Source organism: Gasterosteus aculeatus, chromosome 3 (assembly GCF_964276395.1).
Source record: "Gasterosteus aculeatus chromosome 3, fGasAcu3.hap1.1, whole genome shotgun sequence".
Classification (NCBI taxonomy): domain Eukaryota; kingdom Metazoa; phylum Chordata; class Actinopteri; order Perciformes; family Gasterosteidae; genus Gasterosteus; species Gasterosteus aculeatus.
The window spans coordinates 14,535,506-14,560,369 of NC_135690.1; the positions used below are offsets into that span (position 1 = coordinate 14,535,506).

Sequence of the window (24,864 nt, forward strand, 5' to 3'; positions counted from 1 at the left end):
TGATTTCATCGCAGATTATTCCTTAAAACTTTTAGCCCGTCTTCCCGTTTCGGCGGAATAAAATGACAGAATTTCGAAAGCTCTTACGGTAACGCAGCGTTAATTCCCTGCAGAAGCCCACAAACAGTTTCTGTGCGCTCAGCGGTTCCGCAACGGCTGTGTAAAAACTGGAAAAGCTTAGCGTGACGCAGTGACATGACCGGTCTTTGTGGTGGAGGCTGGTGTGACAGCAGTCTGACAGAGTCTGGGTGGCAGACTAGTCGCTCGCTGGTGTTCAGGTAATTTATTTTATATTATTACAATGTATCTGTACACTTTTTCTTCCAATTTGTTGCTTTTGCTCTCAGAATATAAACTCCAGTTTGTTTGTTATATTTATTATGTAACTGTTCTTCACTCATTTTACAGTTTACGTTTTTCTATGTAATGGTTTGATGATTTAAGTAAAAGTATTTAAAGTTTGCATTTAAAGTCTGCTGCATAGTCAGGTCTGCTCCAATGAGCTTTGTTAAGTTAAAAGGGGCTAATTAATCATTTTAAAGAGTTTTTTTGTTGTTTTTGTAGCTTGTTTCAGCACAATTAGTCCGCACCCCACACAGATTTTTAAATAGCCGAGGGAAGCGAGCGCAGAGCCCACATGCAGGGAAACCAGTTGGATCACACATCACAATGACTGGAATGGTTGCAGCTTTATCTCCAGCACACATCTGATCGATGCGATCAGAGCAGACTCAGACTCGCTCTCCAACACAGGGGCTGAGAGTCATGGGGGACCGGTTGGCCTCGAGGGCGGCGGGCAGGAGGGTCAACGGACACGGCGGCAGGTGGAGCGCTCCCGCGCTGCAGCCGGAGGCGGTGGAGGACTTCAGACGGAGGCTCAAGTACTTCTTCATGAACCCGTGTGAGAAGCACCGAGCCAGGGGCCACAAACCCTGGAAACTCATGTTACAGATATTAAAGATCGGGATCATAACAGCCCAGGTACTACGCATTTCTATTCCATTATCACTATGTTGTCATCTGTCATGGAGGGTCTATGTATGACATGTTTTCTCCCCCCTCTACTGATTCAGTTAGTCACTTTCGGCCTGAGCAACGAAATGATGGTCACCTTCAAAGAGGAGAATCTGATGACGTTCAGACACGTGTTTCTCAAAAGTTACAAGGATCACCGGATAGGAGGCTACGCGCTGTACACCAAAGCAGATGTGTACGATCACGTCAGCTACATCATCCACAGGGTACCGACCCCTCCGCGTTCACGTCTCACCACGTCTCATTTCATGTTGTTGGAATACAGGGTTTACTCCTCTTTGCACTTTTTTTCTTTTTACAGTTCATTAATCTTCAAAAGCTGGCGGTCGGTAATCTTGCGTACGCGAGAGTTGACGGCAAGTACGGCCCTCTGTCGGTGTGTCAAGAGCTTTACAGAAACGGCACCGTCGATCCTGGAAACGACACCTTTGACATTGACCCACTTATTGATGAAGGTACCACGCAAAAGCACACGATTGCTACACGAATACGCAAATGTGTAGCTATAGTTACCGTTACAGTTGTGTCCACGTTGTTTAATGTATTTAGGGAAGTCGATTCGTGACTCATGACTCCGTTAAAAAGAGGAAGCAGCATATTGAGAGAAATATAAATTCCTCTGTTAAACTGTGGAAATCTGTGTTTCCTCCGCACAGAATGCGTTTCTTTTTACCCGCCGCAGCGGCTCGACGACGACAGTTTGGCCACACATGTGAACTTCTCTTTAGATTTCCAAAGGTGACCGAAGCTGAAGAGAAAAAAAAAGACCGCCGTTTTCTGAGCGGGCCTTCTGCTGAACGTGTGTTTGTGTGTCCAGGCTGGTGTCGGTGAACATCTACCTCACCCTGAAGACCATCAACCTGCAGACCGTGCGGCACCACGAGCTGCCGGACTGTTACGACTTCCACGCGACGGTCGGTGACGACCTGCCGGACGCACCCTCGTCCTCAGCCCTGTGGGAGCGCTTTCACCCGTTGGTCACCGCGCTCACCGTGTCGTTTTCACGCAGATCAAGTTCGATAACCGAGCGCACAGCGGGAGGATCAAGGTTGACGTGGAGAACGATGTCCGAATGCACGAATGCAGGGACTGGAACGTGGAAGGAGCGTGTGAGTTTTCCCCAAATCCAATCCTCCCCCAGCGGTCCACATGCACCATGAGCCAGTTAAAATAAGAAGCTTATAATGTTTATTGCTTCTAACGCCAGCAGAAAGGTGCAGGAACATGTCTTGGTGACCCTTGACCCCTGTGTGATTTCTCAGTCAGGATTTCTTTCATATTACAATAAAACCAATGCAATGGACGTGCTGCCCTACTAGAAAGATTCAGTTTGCTATTATTACGCCCCACAACCCTTTGCAAAGAAGATATAATATCAAGAGGGTGAAAGTTCATGATGTAGTGGGCTATTGAATGCGTACTGCAACGGTACTTTGGGAGTACCAAGAAGCCAGTGTAGCTGTACAGCTACGAGCGCGTCTGTCGCTGCGACCTGAAGTTTGCGTCTCTGGTCTCCAGCTGGAAAGAGCGACTTCCTCCTCCTGTTGTTTGACTCGGTGGTCGTCCTCGCCTGCTTCCTGTCTCTCCTCCTCTGCTCGCGGTCCGTCGTCAACGGCATCCAGCTCCAGTTTGTAAGTTGTGGCGATTGTGAAGACGGTTGTTGTAAATGTGCGTCGGCTGCAGGGCCGCGGGTGTATTAAGATATTCATGTTGAGAACAGAAGAACAGTCAATTTAACGGATAATTTACAGGGGGGTTACCTGGTACGGAGTCGTCACCTCGGTATTATTAAGGTGTCCATATAACACTAAATATGGAAGGTATGAATCCTGCATGTGTGTTCAATAACATCTGCATTTTCTCTCCTGCAGGAGTTCAACACGTTCTTCCATGCGTACTACAATAAAGTCGTGTCTTGGTCCGACCGCATGGAGTTTGTGAGTGGCTGGAACATCCTCATCATTGTGAGTGACACCTTGACCATCGCTGGGTCGGCACTTAAAATTGGAATCCAAACAAAGGTTTGCCTTTCATTGGGCTTTATTTTCTGTATTTTTAAACGTGATTGTGGAAATAGTGTGGGCCTTTAGCTCATTTTGAGTTTGCCTATTTAAACTCCTCTCGCAGTACCTGACGAACTACGACGTCTGCAGTATCCTGCTGGGAACCGCCACCATGCTCGTCTGGGTCGGAGTGATTCGCTACCTTGGTTTCTTCAAGAAATACAACGTAAGAACTTCCCTGGTTTCTTTTCTTTTCGGGCCTATAATGCAATCAGTCGAGCCGTTAGAATCCGCGGAGGCACATCCGCGAGAACTGACAACCTCGATTCGTCCGTAGATATTAATCTTAACCGTAACGGCGGCGTTCCCCAACGTGATCCGATTCTGCTGCTGTGCGGCCATGATCTACCTGGGTTACTGTTTCTGTGGCTGGATCGTCCTCGGGCCTCACCATGACAAGGTGTGCAACTTGGAGTCCCCCATTAATCTTTCTCAAGCCTCTGTGTGTGTGTTCCATTAAATCCCCGCACATCGGGGGAGAAATTATACTAAACTATTTTTACGTTTTCCAGTTCCGAACCCTCGACAAGGCGACAGAGTGCCTCTTCTCTCTCATCAACGGGGACGACGTCTACATCACTTTCCAGAAGATAAGACACGGGGGCAACATGGTGTGGCTTTTCAGCAGACTTTACCTCTACTCCTTCATCGCCCTCTTCATCTACATGGTGCTCAGCCTCTTCATCGCTCTCATTACTGACACCTATGAGACCATCAAGGTCAGTTCGAGTCACCTGGATTCACCGCGCCGAGAACCTTTTTTTCAGGTCGTGGTTTTTATGTATGCTTCCGTTTGACGATGATACTGTGCGCTTGTTCTTTTCCAGCGTCAGCAGCAGGACAGGGTGCCGGTGTCTCAGCTCCAGGCCTTCGTAGCGGGGTGCAGGGACCTGCCCAAGTCTGGAAGATACCACACTGGGGAAGAGGCCGCTGGCTGCTGCCTCTCTTCGTGCCTCTGCTTTGGATGAAATGACAAAATGGCAGTTTTTACCTCTGCCCAGTGTAGAATACGTTTTTACTCAATTGTTCTTTTTAAAATTGTTTTGTTACTTGACTAGCGGAACACTACTGAGGATGTTATGCTCACCAGAGAAATGACCTGTTTGTGAATATGGATTCACAGCCTCAATATAATGGCACATTTAAATGTGCTTTTGAACTCAACTTTTATGTTCTTATAGGGGGGCGGGTTACAAATCAAGAAGATCTTCATCATTTGTAGTAGCTTAGTCGTGGATTATGCTGGACAGATATGCAATCAGGTATGTCTTTATTTGATGTATTTGGATGTATAAACTACTGACATGGATTCGAACAAGTTGCGTATTTTTTGGATTGACTTAAATAAAAAATAAAATCTACTATATAAATATTCCACCGAGATCACGTGACACCAGGTGCCACAGCGGAGCCATCCGCAGCAGGTCTCATTTGCATAATCACCCACTTGCTCCCGTTCATATCCAATGCGTGGCTCAGATACTCGTCGCTTAGCAACGCTGCCTCCAATAACAATGGCGTTTGGTTTGAAGCAGCTGAGGAATAGACTTTAATAAAACACACACACACACACACACCTCCAGCGTCCCTGCTTCGCGTTGACGTAGGGGGGGGGGATTTGACGGCTCTACGCGGCTCGGCGGTTTGCTGGTGTTACGGATTATATGGATCCAAAAAACGCACGCACAAAAATTGGCAGCCGGCGGATAAGAGTTGACCCAGTTGACGCCTCGGCCGTGAGTATTTTTTAACTTTAACGCATTAAGCTAGAGAACTGCAACGACAGCAGTTCCCGTTGGTGAATGAACTACTTCTTGGCTCGGTTTTTACTTGTGTTACAAATGAGTAACGTGTAACCGCCCGTTTGTGTGTCACTGTGGCCGTTAAAGTGCTTCTGTCACCGTAACTTCTTAATGAAAACACAGAGGCTTAACCGTAGCTAACGTTAGCGAACAGCGTAACGTGTTGTGTTTTAACGTAACGTGTGACTGACGGTTGTTGCAACCGTGTGACGTCATAAGTAACTAAAACATAACGACGCTGAGCCGACGCTCGCGTGACTTTATCGCCGCCTCACTTGAAGTAACGTTGGCGAAGAGTCGTGCACGTTTTTTTTTCTGGTTTGTTAGATAACCTGCGAGGGCGTGTGCGCTTATCGGACACACGCACAAGTTTTGTAGTGACTAGTGGTCATGACGTCATCACGGTGCTCTGCCTTCCAGCTCCAGACTGTTGCATCGCTCGCTTAACGTGACTCCCCTTGTTTGTTCATCACCGCGTCGCGCTTCCCAAGCTGGGACCCCCCCCCCCCCCCCCCCCACTCCGTGCACCGGGACGGGTGACTCATATATCTGGTTTAGCTTGTTTCACCAGAGCAGGTAAAGATTATAATTTAGCCCTGAAGGCACAAAAGTAGAAAAAAAAACACAAAAAAAACCATGCACTCACACATTTATCCCGTCTGCAATGGATTCCCTCGTTTGTTTGCTGATATCATTCTACCACCCTGCAATTCAGTTGCCAAAGCCCAACAGGAGGCCGTCTTAAAACCAAACTACTGGCACGTTAATCCTGCGTGGGTGAAGCAGCAACCCAGATTATCTGATGCTCGATGGTGCTTTGCAGGGCTCCGTTCCAGTGGGCGCCTCCGATCCGCCGTCTGACCGCTAATCCGCCTCCCGGTTGATGACACGTGCCCTCGCATCTCCGACGGCTGATGCGGCTGTGACATGGGGGAGTGGTGGACAACTGCGCCGATAGGGACGTCCGTAGGTACGTTTCTCTGCTAATGGGGATGTATTTTGGTGGAAATTGTCAAGAATAGAAAGGCTCATCAACGGTGCTTTTTTGGGATCTGCCAGAGGTGACCCATATTGTTGTTCCCATTTTAGAGCAGCGACCTAATTTAAGCCTCTCCGTATGAGGACATGCGTTTGGTGTAACGGGAGTTGCAGTAATTTCCCCTGTCTATTTTGTTTTTAGGAAACTATGAGATCTCCAACATATCTCATGTGACAATGTCCCCCTCGAGACAGAACAACCTTGCCTCAATGTATTCCTCTTTACCGCTGTCCTACAATGTGCTCGGGGCCTTCTGCACAGAGGATAACATCCCCCAGTGCGTTTCATACATCAATCAGGTACAGAAACGGTTTGCTCACTCACCGCTATTCCGAAATCTTTTTGTTAACTTCCGTAGTGATCGTTTACTGTACCTGTGGCTTAATTCTTTCACAGGAGCTTGACGCACTGGGCCTCTCTACGTGTATCGAGGCCAGCACACCGAGGGCCGCCGGCCTGAACTCCGTGCCAGCTCTGAATGCCATGTACGAGCTAATGCAGATTCACCGGCGCCATATGTCTTCTTTGGAGGAGCTTGAAAGGGAACAGCTTAAGAAATCCAGCACCTTGGACCACATACAGATGAACAATTCCAGACTCAAGGTCTGTCTCTCTGGGTTATGTCTGTCTTGGTCCTATTCTAACACAACACAGTATTTTTTTGGCCTCTCTGGATGCGGCTCTGTGTGCCCATAGAGTATAATCTGTCTGTATGATGCAGTTACTGAGTATTGACCACTAGAGGTCTGAAAAGATACCTCCTCGCTTCCCATTCATATGAAAAGACATTAATGTGACTAGTTTATGAAGGAAACCAAAGTACTGTGCTCAGGCGGCTCACTACTTTATCTCTTTGAATAGCACTTTGATGGCCATGTTCGCTGTTTTTTGTGCTTGCTAGTGAAGAACTCAAGGTTATTTCTATCATAATATTATGATTGGGTGTTGTTCTGGAATTCACTCTCGCATCTTTAACCCTGAACTAATCTGTTAAGCAAAACTTACCACCTCATTGTGCTCGTAATACAAATTGTGCATTTCCCTCCCAGGATCAGTTGGAGCTTTCCATGAGGGAGAAATCGGGTCTACACGAAACAGAGCGGCAGCTACAACTCAAAATTAAAACTCTGCAGAGTTGCTTGAAAACCGAAAAGGATGAGGTATAATTGTACTTTTATCTTTTATAGTGAGCAACACTGGTGTTTTTTTTTGTTGTGCATACGGTATGCATGAGCCCAACTCGATCCACCTGGACAGGTTCAGAAGCTGCAGAGCATCATCGCCAGCCGTGCCTCGCAGTACAGCCACGACGCCAAGAGAAAAGAGAGAGAAGCTGCAAAGCTCAAGGAACGCCTCAGCCAGCTACTGGTTGATCGAAAGGATAAGAAACTGGGTAAATGTCCTATAGTAAAAAGACCAAATGTATTCTGTAAAAGTGCGAAAAAGTTCATTGACTTTTGGGCCCCTATGTCTCCCATTTAGCCATCGACGTGCTGAATTGTTTGGGACGGTCGGATGGAAAAAGAAGCCACTGGAGGACCGCGAAAGCAACAGTCGGGTATCATGGAAGCCACCGCGTCTTTTGTTCATTTCTAGGCAAAGTGAAGTCATCCTTTGGATTGTTGCATGTTGTATGTACGTTGCTCTCCTCAGGCACGAGGGTGAGATGTACAAGTCCTTGCTCAATGACTACGAGGTGAGTCAAAGGACCCTGGTGCTGGAGAACGCGGAGCTCAAGAAGGTCCTTCAACAGATGAAGAAGGAGATGATCCATATCCTGAGTCCACGCAAGCCGTCTCCCAGAGGAGCCACCGCTGATGACAGTCAGGAGCAGGTGTGTGTGTGTGTGTGTGTACACAACTATTTTTATCACTTGAGTTTATCAATTGTGCCAATAATAAGATGACCCTGTTCATTTTCATTGTTTTGCTCAGGCCAACTCAGACGGGGAGGAGAAGGCGGGAGATTGTAGCAGGGAAACTCTGGACCAATCCTGTGAGCACGCCAAGGAGCAGCTCGCCAACAGCATCCGACAGCAGTGGAGGAAACTGAGGAACCACATGGAGAAGTTGGATAGCCAAGGTACACGCGCTCACACACCCAAAGTCCTGCAAAAGTAGCTTGTGTAGTTGGATCTATAAATTAAATGTTTGTCAAACAACTTAATTGGAGAATATTTGAACGGTTTGAAATAAATCAAACTTTAGTAATCTACTGCTGGTGTATTTGTTCTCTAAGCCTCGCTTGTGCAGACTCAGCTGGAGTGCAATCAGGAGTTGATACTGAGGGAGACTCACGAGGATGAGATGGAGAGGATGAGGCGGGAAGTGCAGCAGTGCAAAGAGTTCATTCACGCACAGCAACAGCTCCTCCAGGTCAGTTTCTACGTGCGTGGGTAAGCGCCAAGATGGCGAGTAGCGGTTGTTCCACTATAGGATGGTTTTCATGTTATGTGGTAAAAAAAAAAAAATTAAAACCTTTCGACCCATCCAGCAACAACTCAACACATCGTTTGACGACGAGACGGCCGCTCTTCTCAATGACTGCTACACACTGGAGGAGAAGGAACGTCTCAAGGAGGAGTGGAGGCTCTTTGAGGAACAGAAGGTCAACTTTGAGAGGGAGAGAAAGAACTTCACAGAAGCCGCTATTCGCCTGGGACGAGAGGTTCTCAGCCCTCAGAGTACAATATTCTTCAAAGTGTGTTGAATTCTCCTGCATCTCTTAGTTAAAATCGTTTTTTTTGCTCCACAGAAAAAGGCCTTTGAGGAGGACCGTGCTTCTTGGCTCAAGAATCAGTTTTTGAACATGACTCCGTTCACAGACCGACGGAGATGCTCCTCGTCTGATGGTCAAAGTGCCTTATCGATCAGTAAGTCGGCGTAATCTAAATAAAGTGCTAATAAAACTTGTCGTTAATAGAGGGGGAAGATGGTCACACGATTTAGAGAAATTAGTCACTATAATGAACAGGACTAGCAGATCATTTTACAAACTCCTGAATTTGGGGTGTGACTAACGGTGCTTTTCGTTTTTTTTAAGAGATGAGATGGATTTCATTAATGGCTGATTAAGAATAGTACTTACAATATACAAACGAATGTTCTCGTTGACTCATTAATTTTTTTATTTGTCCGCTGCATTTTAGAAAGTGAGCCAGAGATGAGGATGTCCTCTACGAAGACCCCGCTGGTCAAATCATCAACCTACACTCCGTTCTCCACTCCCAAACCTTCGCTAAGTGCTACGGTGCCATCTACCACTGAACTTTACCGGTCACTCCGCCTGATGCCAGACAGCAGGTAATATTCAGTGGCTTAATGTCACTATTGTCTGTATTAAGCTACATTTTAATTTGTGTCTTCTGCTCCGCTGGTAGTACTTGTGCCATGTCATACTTGGGTATCCCTTTGTTCTTTTTTTCCTATTGTCATTACAGTTCCTCTAGGCATTCAAACCGAGGACGCTGGCAAGAGTCCAGCAGCATTGAAGATGGAGACGTTGGGGTCAAATCAAAAAACAGAGTTCGATCTGGAGACTTGAGTATCTTCTCTTTGGGTGAAGATGAGAACAGCCTCGCTTAAAGAACTTCCAGTGCCTCATTAGTTGTGACTTCATTTCGCAGTGGACTTTAATCAATCAATTCATGGTGGAATTGAACACTACTCATTGTTCTCAGCATTTTTGTTTCTTTATGAACATTAGCATTCACCAAAGCTTATCAAACCAGAAAGCACTTTAATGATATTGCCATTGTTAAATTATTTACTTTACAAAAACCAACAGCGACGTTTCAGATTTTAAGCAATAATCCAAGGAGATCAACCAAGTTGTGATTTTGAACATAATGGAGTGAAACATTTTATGTGTGGATTATTTTAAATGTTTGTTTGTTTACATTCTTGAACAAATTCATACATTATGATTTTAATAAGCTCATATATTGACAGACGATTGATAATGATCTGGTATGACGGTACAATAAAGAGATTTGTCTTTTTAATGAAATCTGTTCTTTTCTTCGATCTGGCGCCCGCTAGTGTGAATAAAGAGGGTTCGTGGTCACAAGTTCCAACAAGCGGAATCCGGATGTGATCATATTTGCTTTTGTCTCCCGCATCCAGCCCGGAATCCCGCCCACCGCCCAGTGTTCATTTTTCACTGAAAAAAAACACCTCGACAATGTCTGGTTCATCCAACCTGGTAACCATGAAGAAGGTCGTACAGCAGCTGCGTTTTGAAGCGAGCATAAACCGAGTGAAGGTAAATAACGCGCATATTGTTTTCTGCCAAATAACGAAGTGAGAACGAGGCGGGCGGGGGGCAGATCTCAACCGCTGTGTCGCTCCGCTATCGACGCTAGCATGCTAGCTGTTGCTAACGGCTAGTAGCTGCTAGCGGCTAGCCGCTAGTCAAACGGCGTAACGTTAGCTTTAGCAGGGCGTTGCTTGGACCGAAGGGAAGTGCTTGTAGCGAACACTGAGCTTAATTCGGTTTCACTTTTTAGCTCGGGACATTTAGCATCTGCCTGTTACTTACTCCAGATGACTAGCTAGCACGCAAACTAAATCTCACCTCGCCCAGAAGCGAGTTTATTGTTCCCTAACGATGCACATCGGCTACCTGGTGAATCGGTTTCAGAAGTCAAAGGCCATTTCCAGTATGTTCGCAAGTTACAGTGCAAAATAACTTCGCCAACTCATCGGCAGGATACAATGAAATGAGCGATTAACTGAGAAATAGTGATTCTATGAATCCACAGCATTCCGTGTGGGTTCGTTTGGAATGTTTGATCAACACGGTTCTACAGCACTTTCTGCGAATCCCCGATGACAACATTAATTCGTAATATAGTCTCTTGACCCAGGTTTTAGGTTTGTAAATTATTGAGACAATTGTTTGACGAATTCAAGCAAATAAAGTAATTTCCGTAAGTAAGAGACTAGCAAAATGTCAAATTGAAGCATCAATCTCCCAACTTTCCATTTATTGTACAGATCAAGCTTAAGAACACAATACGGTTTCCATAATTAAGTTCAGTGGTCTTTCTTACAGTCACATTTTTCAGAATTTGAAGAGTTCCCCGCTTAGCCACAGAGGACATTTTATCACTGGTCTTAATAACTTGACCCCAGGTTTAAAATCAAGCATATATTTAAGCAACTGCAATATCCCGTGTCGTGCTTCACATTTTGGTTCTCCTTTTGTCACCAGGTTTCCCAGGCAGCTGCAGACCTGCAACAGTTTTGCATGCAGAATGCCATGCAGGACCCTCTGCTCACTGGTGTGTCCTCCAGCACCAACCCGTTCAGGCCACAGAAGGTCTGCTCCTTCTTGTGAAACCACTGCATTCATTGGTAAGTCTGCTGTAGATGTGATTCACCTACTGTACATACAGCACAGGCAGCTGTGTGATTTCTGGAATATATTTTACGTGTTCCCATCTGTGCTTTGAAAATAAAGTTCGGTTGGAGGAGTTCACAGTGGAGGAAAAATATCTTAAACTTCTCAGCCTCTCCAGTATTACTTTTACGTACTACATTACTTTGACGTCTACGTGTATGTTCAATGCTAAAAATGTTACCTTCACAATGTGGATGTTAATTAAATCTACATAATATCTATCTGACTAATAACTTTCTTGTTATGCAGGCCTTCATTTTGATGCTACAGGGAAAAGTTGACCTCAACACTGCTCCTCATGCCAAGCCATTATACTGCCACGGGATCTCTCGAGTGTAGAACACATTGGACTCATGTCAGGAAGATGACCATCTATTTTCAGCCACAGTGGAAGAAAGGAAACAGTTTTATTTTTCATGGCACAGTGTGATTTTCGAGTAAATAATTGTGCCTTTTCTATTGTTCTATTTTAGTCATCACTGTTCTGGACTTTTTTGTATTTAATGAATAAAAAAACATTCTTTACTACTCCAATGTTTTTGATTGGCATTTTCTCTTTCTTGCTACTCCGCACCGATCCACTTTATGCTGTATTCTAATGGTTTTAAATAACAACGGGATATTTTAGTTGCATCTTGATGTTTTGTGATTCCGTACTGGAAGAAGTACCGTTGAGTGTCCTCCACAGACCTTTAGATTCTTCACTTTTTTTTCACCGCAATCAGTTATCAATGCTTGTCCATTTTTGACCAGTCAAAATGTATCCTGTAAAAAAGGTATGCAAGGACAAAGTAGTATAATATCAGATATATGAAAGTGTGGACTAAGATATAAAAAGTGACATGAAATAAATGTAATTGACTGAAGGTGCAATTGTAAAATACAAATGGAAAACATAAGGGGGCGTTTTGAAATGTTTGATACGTATTCAAATATATACACGTCAAAGTCAACTAGTTGGATTACTAGTGTATATTGTAACACACAAATGTGGCGCTCATATTCTCAACGTTCAAACGAGGCTCCGATATGACGCTCCCATGCTACAGCTGCTAGTTACTCTCGTCCAACTCGGGTTCAGCTCTCGCGAGAAGTCAATCCAGGAACACGGGGGTACTGATCCCAGGTCTGTCTCCTCGTCCAAAGCTGTCGGCGTTTACATTGGAGATCGTAAATCCCAACTGCAACTCAGCCAGCCGAATGAAACCAACCTTCAGAGTGAGAAGAATGAATTATGGGACGGCGTTGCTGTGGAAACGACGGTAACTTATTTTGTTAACCTACGTTAAATAAGCACGCCACTAAAGCCCAGCGGTTAGAGAACCGGCGACATCTGTCATTTCCATTTTCTAGAAAGGCCCGCGAAGGTTGCTCGATAGGTCTTAGGCTCGCCGTTGCTTGTACCCGGTTAATGGCTTGACGTTGCGTGATGCTAACGGGTCGACCAGTAGCGCAGCTAGCATGATGATGCTCCAGCATGGCTCCACGCAGCTCCTCTGCCTCACGGCCAGCAGCGGGGTCCCCCTCTTCACCAGGGGGGCCTCCAAACAGCTGCCGTTCTCCGTCATCGGCTCCCTGAACGGCGTCCACATGTTCGGCGCCGGTCAGGGGGTGGAGTTGTCCTGCTGTGAGACCGAAGGTGGGGGCAAGGTGGTGTGGAGAGTCTTCCAGGACAGCGTGATGCTCATCGCCGTGAGCGGGGGTGGACGAGGCGGTGCAGGCGTCGGCAAAGCGGAGGAGCTGCGTCTGCGGCGCCTCCTGGAGAACGCGTGGAGCTGCATGGTGCTGGTGCTGGGGCAGGATGAGCTGACGGATGTCAGGAATGTGGAGAGGCTCAAGAGGGACTTGCGGTCTTGCTTCACCCTGGTTGATCAGCTGCTGGAGGACAGGCAGGAGGGCATCCTGGGTAACCTGACCCACTGCGTCGACTCGCTGCTGCCCCCCGACCCCACCGTCCTCCAGGAGGCCGTGGACGGCTTCGCTCAGGCGGCGGAGAGCGAATTTGGCTGCCTCCTCGTCCGTGGGCGGGTCGCCTCGGCAACCGAGAAGTGGTGGCGCCTCGCTCCGCAGGAGGTGGTGCTGCTCTCGGCTCTGATGCGGACCCTCTCGGCCTCGGGCTCGGCCTCGTGCGATTATCCGGTTTTCCTTCCTAAGGGCAGTCCCACCGTGGCCCACCGCCTGCTCCGCTTCCAGCTGCTCCCTGGGGCAGACGTGTGCGTGCTGTGCGGCCCAACGCCTTCCCTGCACAAGGCCGAGAGCGGGCTGGTGGGTGCTTTCTGGACACCCTTGGCGGAGACCCTGAGAGGCTGCCTGGCCATCGGAGAGCAGTGCTTACCGGGGTCTGTGTCCCTGCGTCCTGACCTGCTGGCGGTTCTCCTCATCAACCGGGAAACCCGTCGCTCGGTCTCCCTGGTGCGCCCGTCCACCGCTCATCCTCTCGGCGATTCGCCCTCCAAGGCCCGCTGCTGGGAGCTCCTGAGGCTCTTCTACGTCTTCAGCACCACACACTACTTCACGCAGGAGGAGACGTCGTCCGCCTCCCCGGAGGAGAGGCCTCAGAGGGGTCACAATGAGGACTATGTCCTTGGATTCTCCCATCAGCCGCTGCAGTGCTATCTGGTCACAGATGAGTGCAAGAGCTTTGGACTTCAGACACCACAGCACCAGCTCTTCCTGCTCGTCCCCCCGTCTGTGCCCAGCTTTGCACTGCGTACGTTGGCCACGCAGACTCTCTCTGATATAGTTGCTGCCACTGGGTTCTAATGAAACCATTTACTTTGTTACATCTTAAATTTCATTGAAACCATCTGCGACCTCATAACGTACCAGGTATTTATTTAAATGAGAATGAGCTGCTCCTTAGATTTCTCATATCTTTATTGAGAAACAGCAAACATGTATAATTCCGTGTTTGCTAACATCTAGAGGCGTAAAAGTCAGCTTCCTAACAGAAAATGGATAACGTACCACTTGTTCAAGTTTGCTGTAAGGTTATCACTGTTAACGTATGACTGGGGATCTTTACTTAGTAGTGCTCATGTAAATAATTGAAAATTTCATACCAAACCACTTGTTTTGCGTTTAAGAGATAAGTCACTTGTGTCTGACTCCACTGGCTTCAAGGCTGTTGCTGTTCCTGTAATGACAGATAGTGAATACTAATATTGTGCTGACACTACTTCAAAATGTGTCAGAGAATACTGTGAAAATGTTACACTGGGATAGATAAGTGCCTGCTGCTTTCTGTGTAGACTTTTCAATAATTTGGCTACAAACATAAAGCAACTATTCTGCTGATCTGCCTTCGCTATTTTTAATCTTAAAAATTGTTGGTTACTTTCCGTGGGTCTTGTGGTCTCGAGTGATCTACATCCACTAATGTGATAATGACAATGTGTTGGCCTTTTAATGGCAAAATGACCACGGGGTGAATACGGCATTTTAACATTTTTTACTTACACTTGCCAAAAAAAGGTAAAGGTAAACCGGCAGGTTAATGGTTCTAGTAGTAAATATTCACAAAGTGATTTCCGATGACAACTTCAAATGTTTCTTTAAGTTTCTGATATTTCTCACAAACAGTGTTAAAATATCAACCTCATTCTTTATAGTGGCTAAGTTTACAAAACACACCACTTATACTTATTTTTAGAAAAAACTGATTGCAGTTCTACTGTGGAGGACCAGAGTTTGTGGAAGTTCACACTTGGTTCCAGTCCCTTCTTTGTAATATAATTGTAGGCTACCTCTCATTGCACAATACATGCAGATTTAGTTATTTTCATGAAAGCCAACGCGAGCGAACAGAGGTGGACCTTCCCCCTCGAAATAGGAGGCGCTTTCGGGATTTTTTTTATTAAAGCTCAACCAGAGGCCCTCCGAGTCTCCTCCCAAACCGCACGGAACAAAGCGTGTGTGGGGGTTTGCAGCGCGGCGAGCTCGGCACAACGTTGAAAGCTGCGCGCGGGTCCGTCGGTCGTAAACCCTTCCGAGCCTCGTCCGGTCCCCTGATTGACAGCCCGAGTAAGGTGAGAAGGGGGTGGGGAAATAACGGTTTACGCCGGAGCCGCGCGAGGGTGGGGGCTGGAGCGGGAGCCGCGCGCGCGCGCCCGCTGGCTGTGGCGTTGCCATGCGTACGGGGAACGAACCCCGATAACTCCACTGAGTGCAACGGCCGTCTGAGTGTGTGGTCGTGATTCAGGGACCCGCGGGGCATTCTGAGCCCCCCACCCCCCCCCATCGGTACTTTAACTCTGCGACAGGTCCAAAGGTCTGAACGTAGCGACAGCCGGCGGTGTAAGTCGCTGTGAGCCAACTTGCTGAAGGAGCGAGAGAGCAAAAAAACAAAAAAGCAGCCGCGCAACATGTCAGCCACGCGGATGCAGTTGCTGTCGGCCAGAAACGTCCGGCTTTTCAACCGGGGGCGAAGCGAGTTATCGGCCGGGGTTCGCTCGCCCACCTCACCCGCTCTGTGGTCCCCCTCTCCCGGCAGGGCTCTGTCGGGTCTGAGCGCGACGCGGCGCGGGCTCCCCAAAGAGAAAATGCCCGAGAACGGAGCGTCGGCCCGGGCGAAGGTGTTGACCCTGGACACCATGAACCCCGCGGTGAAGAAGGTGGAGTACGCCGTGCGGGGGCCCATCGTGCAGCGGGCCGTGGAGCTGGAGAGGGAGCTCTCTGAGGTTTGTGAAGGGCCGCCTGACGTCACTGTTCGCACCACCTGTACCTCCGAGTCCAAACTTTACCTGTTTACTATTTATCGTTTTGATTTTATTTTACTGTTTATCTGTGGCCAGAATGTTTAGCATCACTACTCCATGGAAGCAGTTTTACTGAAGCAGAAACCTGGAAAATTGTTGTTTATATTGGTCAATATTTTGCCATTAAATATCTATTAATATTAATTTGAATCTCTTATAAAACAATAGGAAAAGAATAGGAAGCTTAATTGGAATATGACTCCAGTTAGTGTGTTTCATTAAGCGCATTAACCTAAAACACCAAACTCTAGTTTAGACTGAACACCAAACTCTTGTGTGTCTGTTACACTCCCTCTTATCAAAGTCCACAGGTTCAGTTAGTCAGTTCCGGTGCGCGGTTGATCACCATTCAATATCTGTAGACTTGTTTGGTAATGTATAATCTTTTTAAACCCGTCTCTGAAACCCGTCGGTGAGGTGAAGGTCCATGGTCTAAAGCGGAGACGTTTTTTGTTGTCTTGTGTGTCTCAATGTCTGACGTACACACACATCTGTGACCTCACTTGACCTCTGACAGTCATAAAATCCAACAGCTGATAAGTAACATAACTTTCACTTTTAGAAGCCACAAAGCATGGTATCTTTGTTGTGAAAGGTCCCCTCTGAAGTGTAGAAAATTGATAGTAGAAAAGATTGGTGAGACGACGCTATCCAGGTATTCCAGGTGATTGACAATATAAATGTTTCTCTTTAGTTTTCAAGGTTTGTCGATTCCTTCTGCTCACACAGTTTATGGTGATGTGGCAACCAGCTGTTGCTTTACTGAGTGCGATCTGGTGTGAAAACTGTCCTGTCGAGTGCGTTGCTCAGGGAGGGACGAGTGTCGCGAGGACGTCCTCACTCAGGCGAAAAGGACGACGGGATCTGTGCTGACAGGTCACACTTGCACCAAGAGATCTCTGTCCATGTTTATCTGCAGATGATCCCCCTTTTCAGGCTGGTAAAACCCAGTTAATAATAATAATTACTCTCACAACTTTGACACTTTTTTTTATTCATCACAATTCAATTTAGGAAAACGTTTGTTGTTTTCATTGGCTGCAAACTGTCCCGCTGACAGCCTGTTTCCAAAAGTACTGAACTTGGTGAGATGGCAAAATGTAATCCAGATGATCATGTACAGTCCTCCCAGCTTTCCCTCGCTGGTTGGATGGTGTTGCATTTCTTTGGGAAATGGGTCACGCTGGTATTCTCCACTTCTTCCCCGAAACGTCCTACTCCAGTTTCCTACACACCTTGTTCTTTTGTACTGAGATCTTTGCTCCCTTTTAAATGTGGTACAAGAGTGGCCTTGTTATTCTTTTTCTAAGTACTAAGGCCGTGTTAATAACAGGAAAAAACGCTTTAAGCGAATCTACTGTATCAGTTAACATGTGCACAAATAATTGCCCCACATGCAGTTCTGACATTGTGGTCTTTGTTCGTCCTAATGAGCTGGTGGTGAATGAGCCCTTTGGAGGGAGTCGTTTCTGGGAGGGACCAAAGGATAGTTTTTGTCAAATTCTTTCCACTTATTTGACCAGCATGAAAAGCAACCTGAAAAAATGTTGCATTAAAAATGCATTGATCTGAATAATTTGCTATTGGTAAAACAAATCACACATTCACATTTTGTAAAATATTTTTTCTCATTTTAGTTTATTGCGATGAGCATTCAACAGCTCAAATCACATTATTTTCCCTGCTTGGACGTTAAAAAGAACGCAGCCTTCAGGGTGCAGTCTGTATTGTTTGGACTGTTCTATCAGTGATCGAGGACAAAAAAGCACCGACCTTTCCAAGCCGGTTCTCAGGAGCAGAGATCAGTGTGTTTCAAAGAGGGCCCCCGTCATCAATGGGCGGTACTTTTGACCTGGGGGGTGTTATTCGACTTGTTGCAATACTATTGGTCCAGACTGAGAGACTCCTCTGCTGCGTGACCAATGACAGAATCTGACACCCAAACCTCCTCAAAGCTGAACCCCATCGGACAAATCAAATAAACATGCCGCTATGTTTTCCTTCTGCGTGAGGTTCCACTTGTGGCTTTTCTGCAGACTCACGCTGCTCCCAACATCTGGTTTTAACAGCGTTTGTGTGCACGTGCTCGTGTTTGTGCACGTGGCGGCAGCCTTGCTGTTTGTCCTCTCTAAGCGTTCTCAGCTGCTGAGAGATTAGGTTTCAGAAACGGCCTTGACCGTAAATTCTCCTAATTATATTTGACTTTGTTTACTTCTAATAATAATAATACATTTTATTTATATAGCGCTTTTCAAAGTACTCAAAGACTCTTCTGATATCACACATCCTGTTCCTCGGTCTGGAGGCCTCGGTGGAGTCAGAAGGCCAATGGTGTCGGCGCGATAAGGACGTTTGCACAGGTCAAAAACTTGCGACTACAATCGCCATCAGCTCTTTGTTAAAGGAGGAGGAGAAAAGGTGAAGGAGGCGAAGTGAAGCCTTTCCATGGCTTAATATGAACTTCCAAAAACACAACATGCTTCCACTAACAAAACAACACAATCTGCACCAGATTGAATTAAAAAAGGATGTTCCCTACAGCGTAAATTCCCATACAGCTGTCTTTGTCTAGTTTGTTCTGGTTCATTGCATTAAAAAAAAAAACAATTACTTCAATCTGAATTTAAAAAACTTTTTCATTTAAACACATTTTGTTTGTCCTATAAAAACATTATCCTTAAATGTGTTATTGATCAAGGGAGAATTTCCTGTTAATAGAATTTGAAATGTCTACTTCTACGGGTTTTCCATTTATAATCTGCTAATCTAAAGTCAAACCTGCGCTCTACTTTGGCCTCCACGTGGCCTCGCAGGAGCGGAGAATCTGTCTTACTCCGTAATGTATTCTGTCAAAATGGAAGGCCAACGCTAATGGCTAATAGAGCGTTTTACTTTCCCCGGCTCAGTTCATCAGGCTTCCAATCTAAACCCTCCGTCGAAGTTATGAGACCCCCCTCCATCCTCCCCCCCAAACCTACTGTGGCCTCAGCAGCTGCTCAGCTGCCTCCTTGAGTAATGAACGTTTATGGGAAACTAGCGCGTGTGTGTTTTAAGCCGCCGTGTGGATGTCTTTCTCTTTGAGTCTAGTCAGGCTTCTTATTGGGTTCATAATCGCCTCACGTCTCAGGTTTTCATACCAAAAGAAGAAAAGCTGCTAAAAGAATTGTTTTCTTTGAGTCCCGCCCCATGTATGACACGTTGTTGTGTTTGTGCTCTGCAGGGAATCAAGAAGCCTTTTACCGAGGTCATCAAGGCCAACATTGGCGACGCGCATGCTATGGGCCAGCAGCCAATCACTTTCTTCCGACAGGTCTGCCCCTAACCCTCACCCCTCCTCTCAATCATTTCTTCCCACTCAAAGTTGGTGTCCATATATTCCTTTGCCGTTTCTGTAATAATGTATGAAAGGTTTTCGCATAATGGCCTCTCCACCTTTTATCCTTACACCTCCTTTTTGTTTCAAGGTGTTGGCGCTGTGCTCCTACCCCGAGCTGCTGAACGACAGCACGTTCCCCGAGGATTCTAAGAGTAGGGCGCGCCGCATTCTTCAGTCCTGCGGAGGGAACAGTATGGGTGGGTTGGATTTTTGCATAACCTCAGATGCTAAATATCCCCTCACTCTGAATACAAGTCAATTTTTAAAACTCCTAAAATTGAATCGTCTTTTCTTCTGGTCTCCTTGTGAACGTCCCTCAGGCTCCTACAGTGCCAGTCAGGGCATAGACGCCGTGCGCCAGGACGTGGCCCGCTACATCGAGCGAAGAGATGGCGGCGTGCCCTGCGACCCAGACGACGTTTACCTCACCACGGGGGCCAGCGACGGCATCGTGGTACGAATGACACCTTCTTTTAAACTGACTGTGTCTCGTGTTACGAGATTAAGCCGATTGAAGCGGGTGACTTCGGAGTCAACCCTTCGTGTTCACTCTTTTTAAAAGGACACATCTCACTAGCAGGAAAACAAGCGCCTGTGAAATAAATAAAAAGACACTTTTCTATTCTTGTATCCCAGCTAAACATCATCACACTGCAGACAAAACTACCGGCTATGATCCGTGACAACTTGCATGTAGGTAACTCTGTTGATGGAACATCTTTCTCCACGTCCTGCACTTGTAGACCATGCTGAAGCTGCTGGTGTGCGGCAAGGGTGCGACGCGCACGGGCGTCATGATCTCCATCCCCCAGTATCCGCTGTATTCCGCCGCTCTGGCCGAGCTGGACGCGGTTCAGATCAACTATTACCTCAACGAGGAGAAGTGCTGGAGTCTGGACATCAGTGAGCTGCAGCGGGCCCTGGATGAGGCCCGGCGCCACTGCAACCCTCGAGCCCTGTGCATCATCAACCCTGGAAACCCCACCGGTGAGGTTCCCACCCACCCCCGTTTTATGTCGGACCAAGTGACGAGATTGCTAGCGGTTGTCGGTATTTTCACATATTGGATCAGCTCGTTGAGATCTCCTTTTAGGAGATGGAACATAACAATTTTGAAGGACTGCGTATTTTGACCGCACAAGGAGAGTGAAAACATCAAATTAGGTTTCAGGTCCAGTCACAGTACGTGTTTGTGTATGTTTTCTGTATCGCGGCTTCGTTTGGGGCTGTACAGTAAGCAGCTTGAATCACAAGTCCACCAGGATGTTTCCTCTCTTGTTGCTCCATTGCCACACAGTTCATACACTGCTGCTAAAGGAGCCACTAGATGGCAGCAAATGGACATAACAGCTTGGCTAACCACCACTTCCAACCTTTCTCCCTAATAAGCCTCATTCTCATTCTCAGGTCAGGTCCAGAGCAGACAGTGCATTGAGGACGTAATCCGATTTGCAGCCCAGGAGCGTCTCTTCCTCATGGCTGATGAGGTACTCTCTCTCTGCGTCTCTTTTGACACCGCACCGCTTTTACTGTTTTGCGTGCCGCGTAACATTCGTCCTTCTCTCTTGCAGGTGTACCAGGATAATGTGTATGCCGACGGTTGCCGGTTCCACTCTTTTAAGAAGGTTCTGTTTGAAATGGGGCCAGAGTACTCGGACACGGTGGAGCTGGCTTCCTTCCACTCCACCTCCAAATGTTACATGGGAGAGTAAGTCCTTTTAATCGGATGCCTGTGGATGAATCCCCCCCGACCGTGTTGATATTGACCAGCGGCTCTTTGTATTTTGGGTCTTGTTTGAGTTTCCTTTGTTTTGGTGTCACATGGTGCGCTTTTCCTCTCCCTCCCAGGTGTGGCTTCCGTGGAGGCTACATGGAGATCATCAACATGGACGAGGAAGTGAGGGCCCAGCTGTCCAAGCTGGTGTCTGTCCGTCTGTGTCCCCCAGTTCCTGGACAGGCGCTCATGGACCTGGTGGTCAACCCCCCGCAGCCCGGCGAACCCTCACATGAGAAGTTTATCAAGGTACAGACTCGACATCCCACCAGCAGGACAAATGATTCAAAACGTAAATGCGGTGCAGCACGCTCACCTGAACATTGTCAATACACGGACACGTGTCATTATACTGGATACTTTCCTAGCAACAAGCTCTCCGTACAACTGGGCTGTTTTCTCAGACTGGTTATGAGACAATGGAAACATCTGAAATACTATAGTCAAGTATCCTTTTTTTTTAAACTCAGACGGGTCAAGCAACAAAAATAATAATAATAATTTTCCATTAAATCCACTATTATCGTGTTTGATGCATTGTGAGGAAAACTCCACACAAAGCTGCTTTGATGTGTTTTTTTATATTGTAGCATACCTGACTTTTGAATAGCCCTCATTACTCCCTTTGTGTAAAATTTAATTTAGCTTTTAAAATATTCTGTTTCCTCTGTTGCCCTCATATCATCTCTGTTGCCCAGCAATATCTGGCATGGCTATTCTTCGGTCTCATGGAGCTCAAAGCAGTCTGGAGAAATTCAAGCCGAATAGCTTGTTAGAAAAAGGCCAGAGACGCACGAGGACGGCCATGGTTTCCCTTTCAGATTCTGGTAACATCTCTCTTTGGTTTCTTTTCTCTTCTCCCTCTTCTCTTCCTTCCATTGTCATTCCCCCCCAACCCCCCCCCTTCATGCAGGAGCGCACGGCCACGATAAGTGCCTTAGCAGAGAAGGCCAAGCTTACAGAGCAGGTTCTCAATACTGTTCAAGGCATCAGCTGCAATCCGGTGCAGGGCGCCATGTACTCCTTCCCTCGCATCACCATCCCTGAAAAGGCCGTCAAAGAGGCCACGGTCAGTCCTGAATTATTCCCATAAACATTTCAACGATTCAAGTGTAGCTGTGTGGTCGTTTCAAGGCAATTACATTGATGAGGAGCAAATAGAGTCGAAGAATGTTTTTACTCAGAACTCTCTAACCTGTTAATCCTTGCAGAGGATGAGGTCAGACTAGAGCTCAACTACTTATTCCCAGCGGCTCTTTTACCACACAGTTGTAGCGCTGCTTTCTTTTTGCCTTCGCCTTCCTCGGAAACCGCAATTAAGGAGAGCGCTTCTTTGGCAGCGTTCAATATTACCATTGGCAGTATAAATAGAGATGCGGCCCATTGAGCTGGAGGTCAATGCGCTGCTACTTGTAAGGGCTGAGATACTTTAAAAGGGATTCAAAAAGGTTTCACAAAGGCTTCTCATCCAAAAGACTTTCATTTGATTTATTTTGTCCTCGAATTGGCATTCTGCTCCTTTTTAGTGTACCTAAACCTTCGGTTATCATTTTAGCTACAGGCAGAGAACGATTCTGAAGCGCACCTGTGCTACATAACCCACCCAAAAAATATGAACAGGAGGAAAATGTTGCCCTGAAACTGCAGAATACAATAAAAGATCATTTATCAACCATATTTATGTGCGCTTCTTATCCATACGTAAACAGTATGCACAGAAAGATGTTTTTGTGAGAATTTCATAGTACATAGTTAAACTGGTGGTTACTAAGATGTTTCTGCATTTGTTTGGTCTGATTCAGATTTTATTTTCTACTTAATTGAAAATATTTTATCCTAAATTTAGGTTATGAATGAAAAATAATAATAAAGCTGCTGCTAGTGCTGCAAAAAAAGTACTTTTACGAGCGCTATGCTGTTAGTCGGTGTTAAGTTAAAAACTGGTGTACTGCCGTAGACGCAGCATCATTCTTTTCTTTTTTTAAGTCGCTAATGTTTGTGGCACCAGAATATGAAACCTCAGTTAAAGGTTGATTGTGTTTTCTATTCCTCTCTGGTAGGACAAAGGTCAGCAGCCCGACATGTTTTACTGCATGAAGATGCTGGAGGAGACGGGCATCTGCCTCGTGCCCGGAAGTGGCTTCGGCCAGCGGGATGGAACCTACCACTTCAGGTACGCGACACACAAATCCCGGCTGATCAGTAGACCCTTTAAAGCCTGCTTCTGATATCATGTTAATCTGACCGCAATTTACATTAAAAAAGGCATCACTTTACCAGTTTGAAGAAGCCCTCAATGTAGCACAGTCGTAACTTTGAAACCTACTTGCTCTCGCTCTCCAGTTATTGAATTACCTTCTGGGTTGCTTTATAAGTGATTCTTCCAAACCTGTTACTCTTTAACTCTTTTCCCCAGCGCGTCGTCTTTCGTTCCATCACTCGGTTACACAGTTGATGTTTGTCTTTCTTCTTTTTTCCTCTCAGAATGACCATCTTGCCGCCGAAAGACAAGCTGACGACCCTGCTGAACAAGGTCAAGGAGTTCCACCAGAAATTCCTGCAGCAGTATTCTTAAATTGCCATGTTCCTCCTACTTATGGAGAGGAACCCACCAATCAAAATGAAAGCAACTCAGCCAATCAGAATTGATCTGTCACTAATAAGTGCCTTTCCTGCGCCGGCTCCAGTGGTCTCTGTGATGACGCACTTCAGCCTGTACACATTCACAGACTGATTTCAAACCTGTTTCAGTAAACAAAACAAAGCGGGACACGAAGAAATGAAGTGAGAGACTTGTGTAAGGTTTGGATGTAGGTACTGTAGCTCTGCGCGTTGGTGTTTTGCCTTTATGAAAACCACGCTGAAACGAACGGGTACAATTGAGGGAAACGGTGACGCAGTTAAAACCTTTTTAGTACACGTACAACTGGTTGAAATATTACATTCCCGCCGGCAGTACTTGACTGGTTGAATGTGCAGAAAAGGTCTGTTTGCATGCTGATTTTAATAAAGGTAACAGGCCATCATGTCTCGTTATTTTAGAAAGAGCAGTCGGTTTAGAGTTTGTGTTGACAAATAGTTCATTTTCCTTTTGACTGAATGGGTTTGTGTTATTAAAGCAGTCTGGTTCATTTTGACCACTGGTCAAAGTTTTTAAGTTACAGTTCCTCATACTGTCATTAAATGACAAAATTTGACTTGAGTTTTTTATTGTTGAAAAGAAAATGAAAACTCTTTTTAACCTCCAACTCTGTTTTCATTCTCGCACATTTATTAGTCCTTTTTCTTGTATTTTCTTACTGTGTTGAAGGCCAAAGGGAATATTTCCCTCAAAGGGTCAGGTTGAAATAAATGTTGGACTAATAGTTGACCGAAAGAAAGAAAGACAAGTAATGAAAATACTCATTACACACAAGGATTTTGCTGCTCCGTTCTTATTTTTACCAGGTAGGCTTCTGGGTAATTTCAGCCCACCTGGGACTGACGTGGCTTTGCAACTTTTGGTGTTTGTTTCAAGTAATTCACTCTGGCTGGAAACAATTGGTATCATATCCTCACAATAGACCCGGCCCAACATCAGCCTTCATCTGGCGTCCGGTCTCTTCGGCTCGGTTC

At 46.2% G+C, this 24,864-nt stretch overlaps 5 protein-coding genes across 12 annotated transcripts; all 5 read left to right on the plus strand.

Annotated features, from left to right (window-relative positions):
• Window positions 1-139: 139 nt before the first annotated feature.
• Window positions 140-4,411, plus strand: mcoln3a (mucolipin TRP cation channel 3a). Of its 3 annotated transcripts, none has more exons than XM_040170533.2 (13): window positions 140-278; window positions 754-981; window positions 1,074-1,241; window positions 1,337-1,490; window positions 1,692-1,773; window positions 1,853-1,949; window positions 2,045-2,144; window positions 2,554-2,666; window positions 2,907-3,056; window positions 3,163-3,264; window positions 3,376-3,498; window positions 3,611-3,817; window positions 3,926-4,411. In XM_040170533.2, the coding sequence occupies exons 2-13, from the start codon at window positions 766-768 to the stop codon at window positions 4,064-4,066; spliced, it is 1,653 nt and encodes a 550-aa protein (XP_040026467.2). In that variant the 5' UTR covers window positions 140-278; window positions 754-765; the 3' UTR covers window positions 4,067-4,411. The 3 variants fall into 3 exon arrangements, with proteins under 3 accessions (XP_040026467.2, XP_040026465.2, XP_040026466.2); XM_040170531.2 differs by having other exon boundaries at window positions 141-278; window positions 565-981; XM_040170532.2 differs by having other exon boundaries at window positions 208-278; window positions 689-981.
• On the plus strand, window positions 4,169-9,947 carry ssx2ipa (synovial sarcoma, X breakpoint 2 interacting protein a). 3 transcript variants are annotated; one of them, XM_078099581.1, is made up of 14 exons: window positions 4,169-4,360; window positions 5,724-5,870; window positions 6,081-6,238; window positions 6,336-6,542; window positions 6,989-7,099; window positions 7,197-7,332; window positions 7,422-7,497; window positions 7,593-7,773; window positions 7,874-8,021; window positions 8,178-8,314; window positions 8,433-8,606; window positions 8,694-8,811; window positions 9,088-9,241; window positions 9,379-9,947. In XM_078099581.1, the coding sequence occupies exons 2-14, from the start codon at window positions 5,828-5,830 to the stop codon at window positions 9,521-9,523; spliced, it is 1,788 nt and encodes a 595-aa protein (XP_077955707.1). In that variant the 5' UTR covers window positions 4,169-4,360; window positions 5,724-5,827; the 3' UTR covers window positions 9,524-9,947. The 3 variants fall into 3 exon arrangements, with proteins under 3 accessions (XP_077955707.1, XP_040026463.2, XP_077955706.1); XM_040170529.2 differs by lacking the exon at window positions 4,169-4,360 and adding an exon at window positions 4,529-4,834; XM_078099580.1 differs by lacking the exon at window positions 4,169-4,360 and adding an exon at window positions 4,641-5,476.
• An 86-nt stretch (window positions 9,948-10,033) lies between these two features.
• gng5 (guanine nucleotide binding protein (G protein), gamma 5) lies at window positions 10,034-11,876 on the plus strand. Its single transcript, XM_040170537.2, has 3 exons — window positions 10,034-10,202; window positions 11,154-11,296; window positions 11,592-11,876. The coding sequence occupies exons 1-2, from the start codon at window positions 10,122-10,124 to the stop codon at window positions 11,277-11,279; spliced, it is 207 nt and encodes a 68-aa protein (XP_040026471.1). The 5' UTR covers window positions 10,034-10,121; the 3' UTR covers window positions 11,280-11,296; window positions 11,592-11,876.
• Window positions 11,877-12,426: 550 nt separating this feature from the next.
• Window positions 12,427-24,272, plus strand: gpt (glutamic--pyruvic transaminase). 4 transcript variants are annotated; one of them, XM_040170534.2, is made up of 12 exons: window positions 12,427-12,604; window positions 15,835-16,021; window positions 19,320-19,409; window positions 19,564-19,672; window positions 19,796-19,929; window positions 20,219-20,462; window positions 20,883-20,962; window positions 21,047-21,183; window positions 21,324-21,498; window positions 22,163-22,318; window positions 23,310-23,422; window positions 23,734-24,272. In XM_040170534.2, the coding sequence occupies exons 1-12, from the start codon at window positions 12,543-12,545 to the stop codon at window positions 23,822-23,824; spliced, it is 1,578 nt and encodes a 525-aa protein (XP_040026468.2). In that variant the 5' UTR covers window positions 12,427-12,542; the 3' UTR covers window positions 23,825-24,272. The 4 variants fall into 4 exon arrangements, with proteins under 4 accessions (XP_040026468.2, XP_077955709.1, XP_077955708.1 ...); XM_078099583.1 differs by lacking the exon at window positions 12,427-12,604 and adding an exon at window positions 15,190-15,370; XM_078099582.1 differs by lacking the exon at window positions 12,427-12,604 and having other exon boundaries at window positions 15,400-16,021.
• fuz (fuzzy planar cell polarity protein) lies at window positions 12,623-14,639 on the plus strand. The gene has a single exon (XM_040170535.2). The coding sequence runs from the start codon at window positions 12,804-12,806 to the stop codon at window positions 14,103-14,105; it is 1,302 nt and encodes a 433-aa protein (XP_040026469.2). The 5' UTR covers window positions 12,623-12,803; the 3' UTR covers window positions 14,106-14,639.
• Window positions 24,273-24,864: the final 592 nt, after the last annotated feature.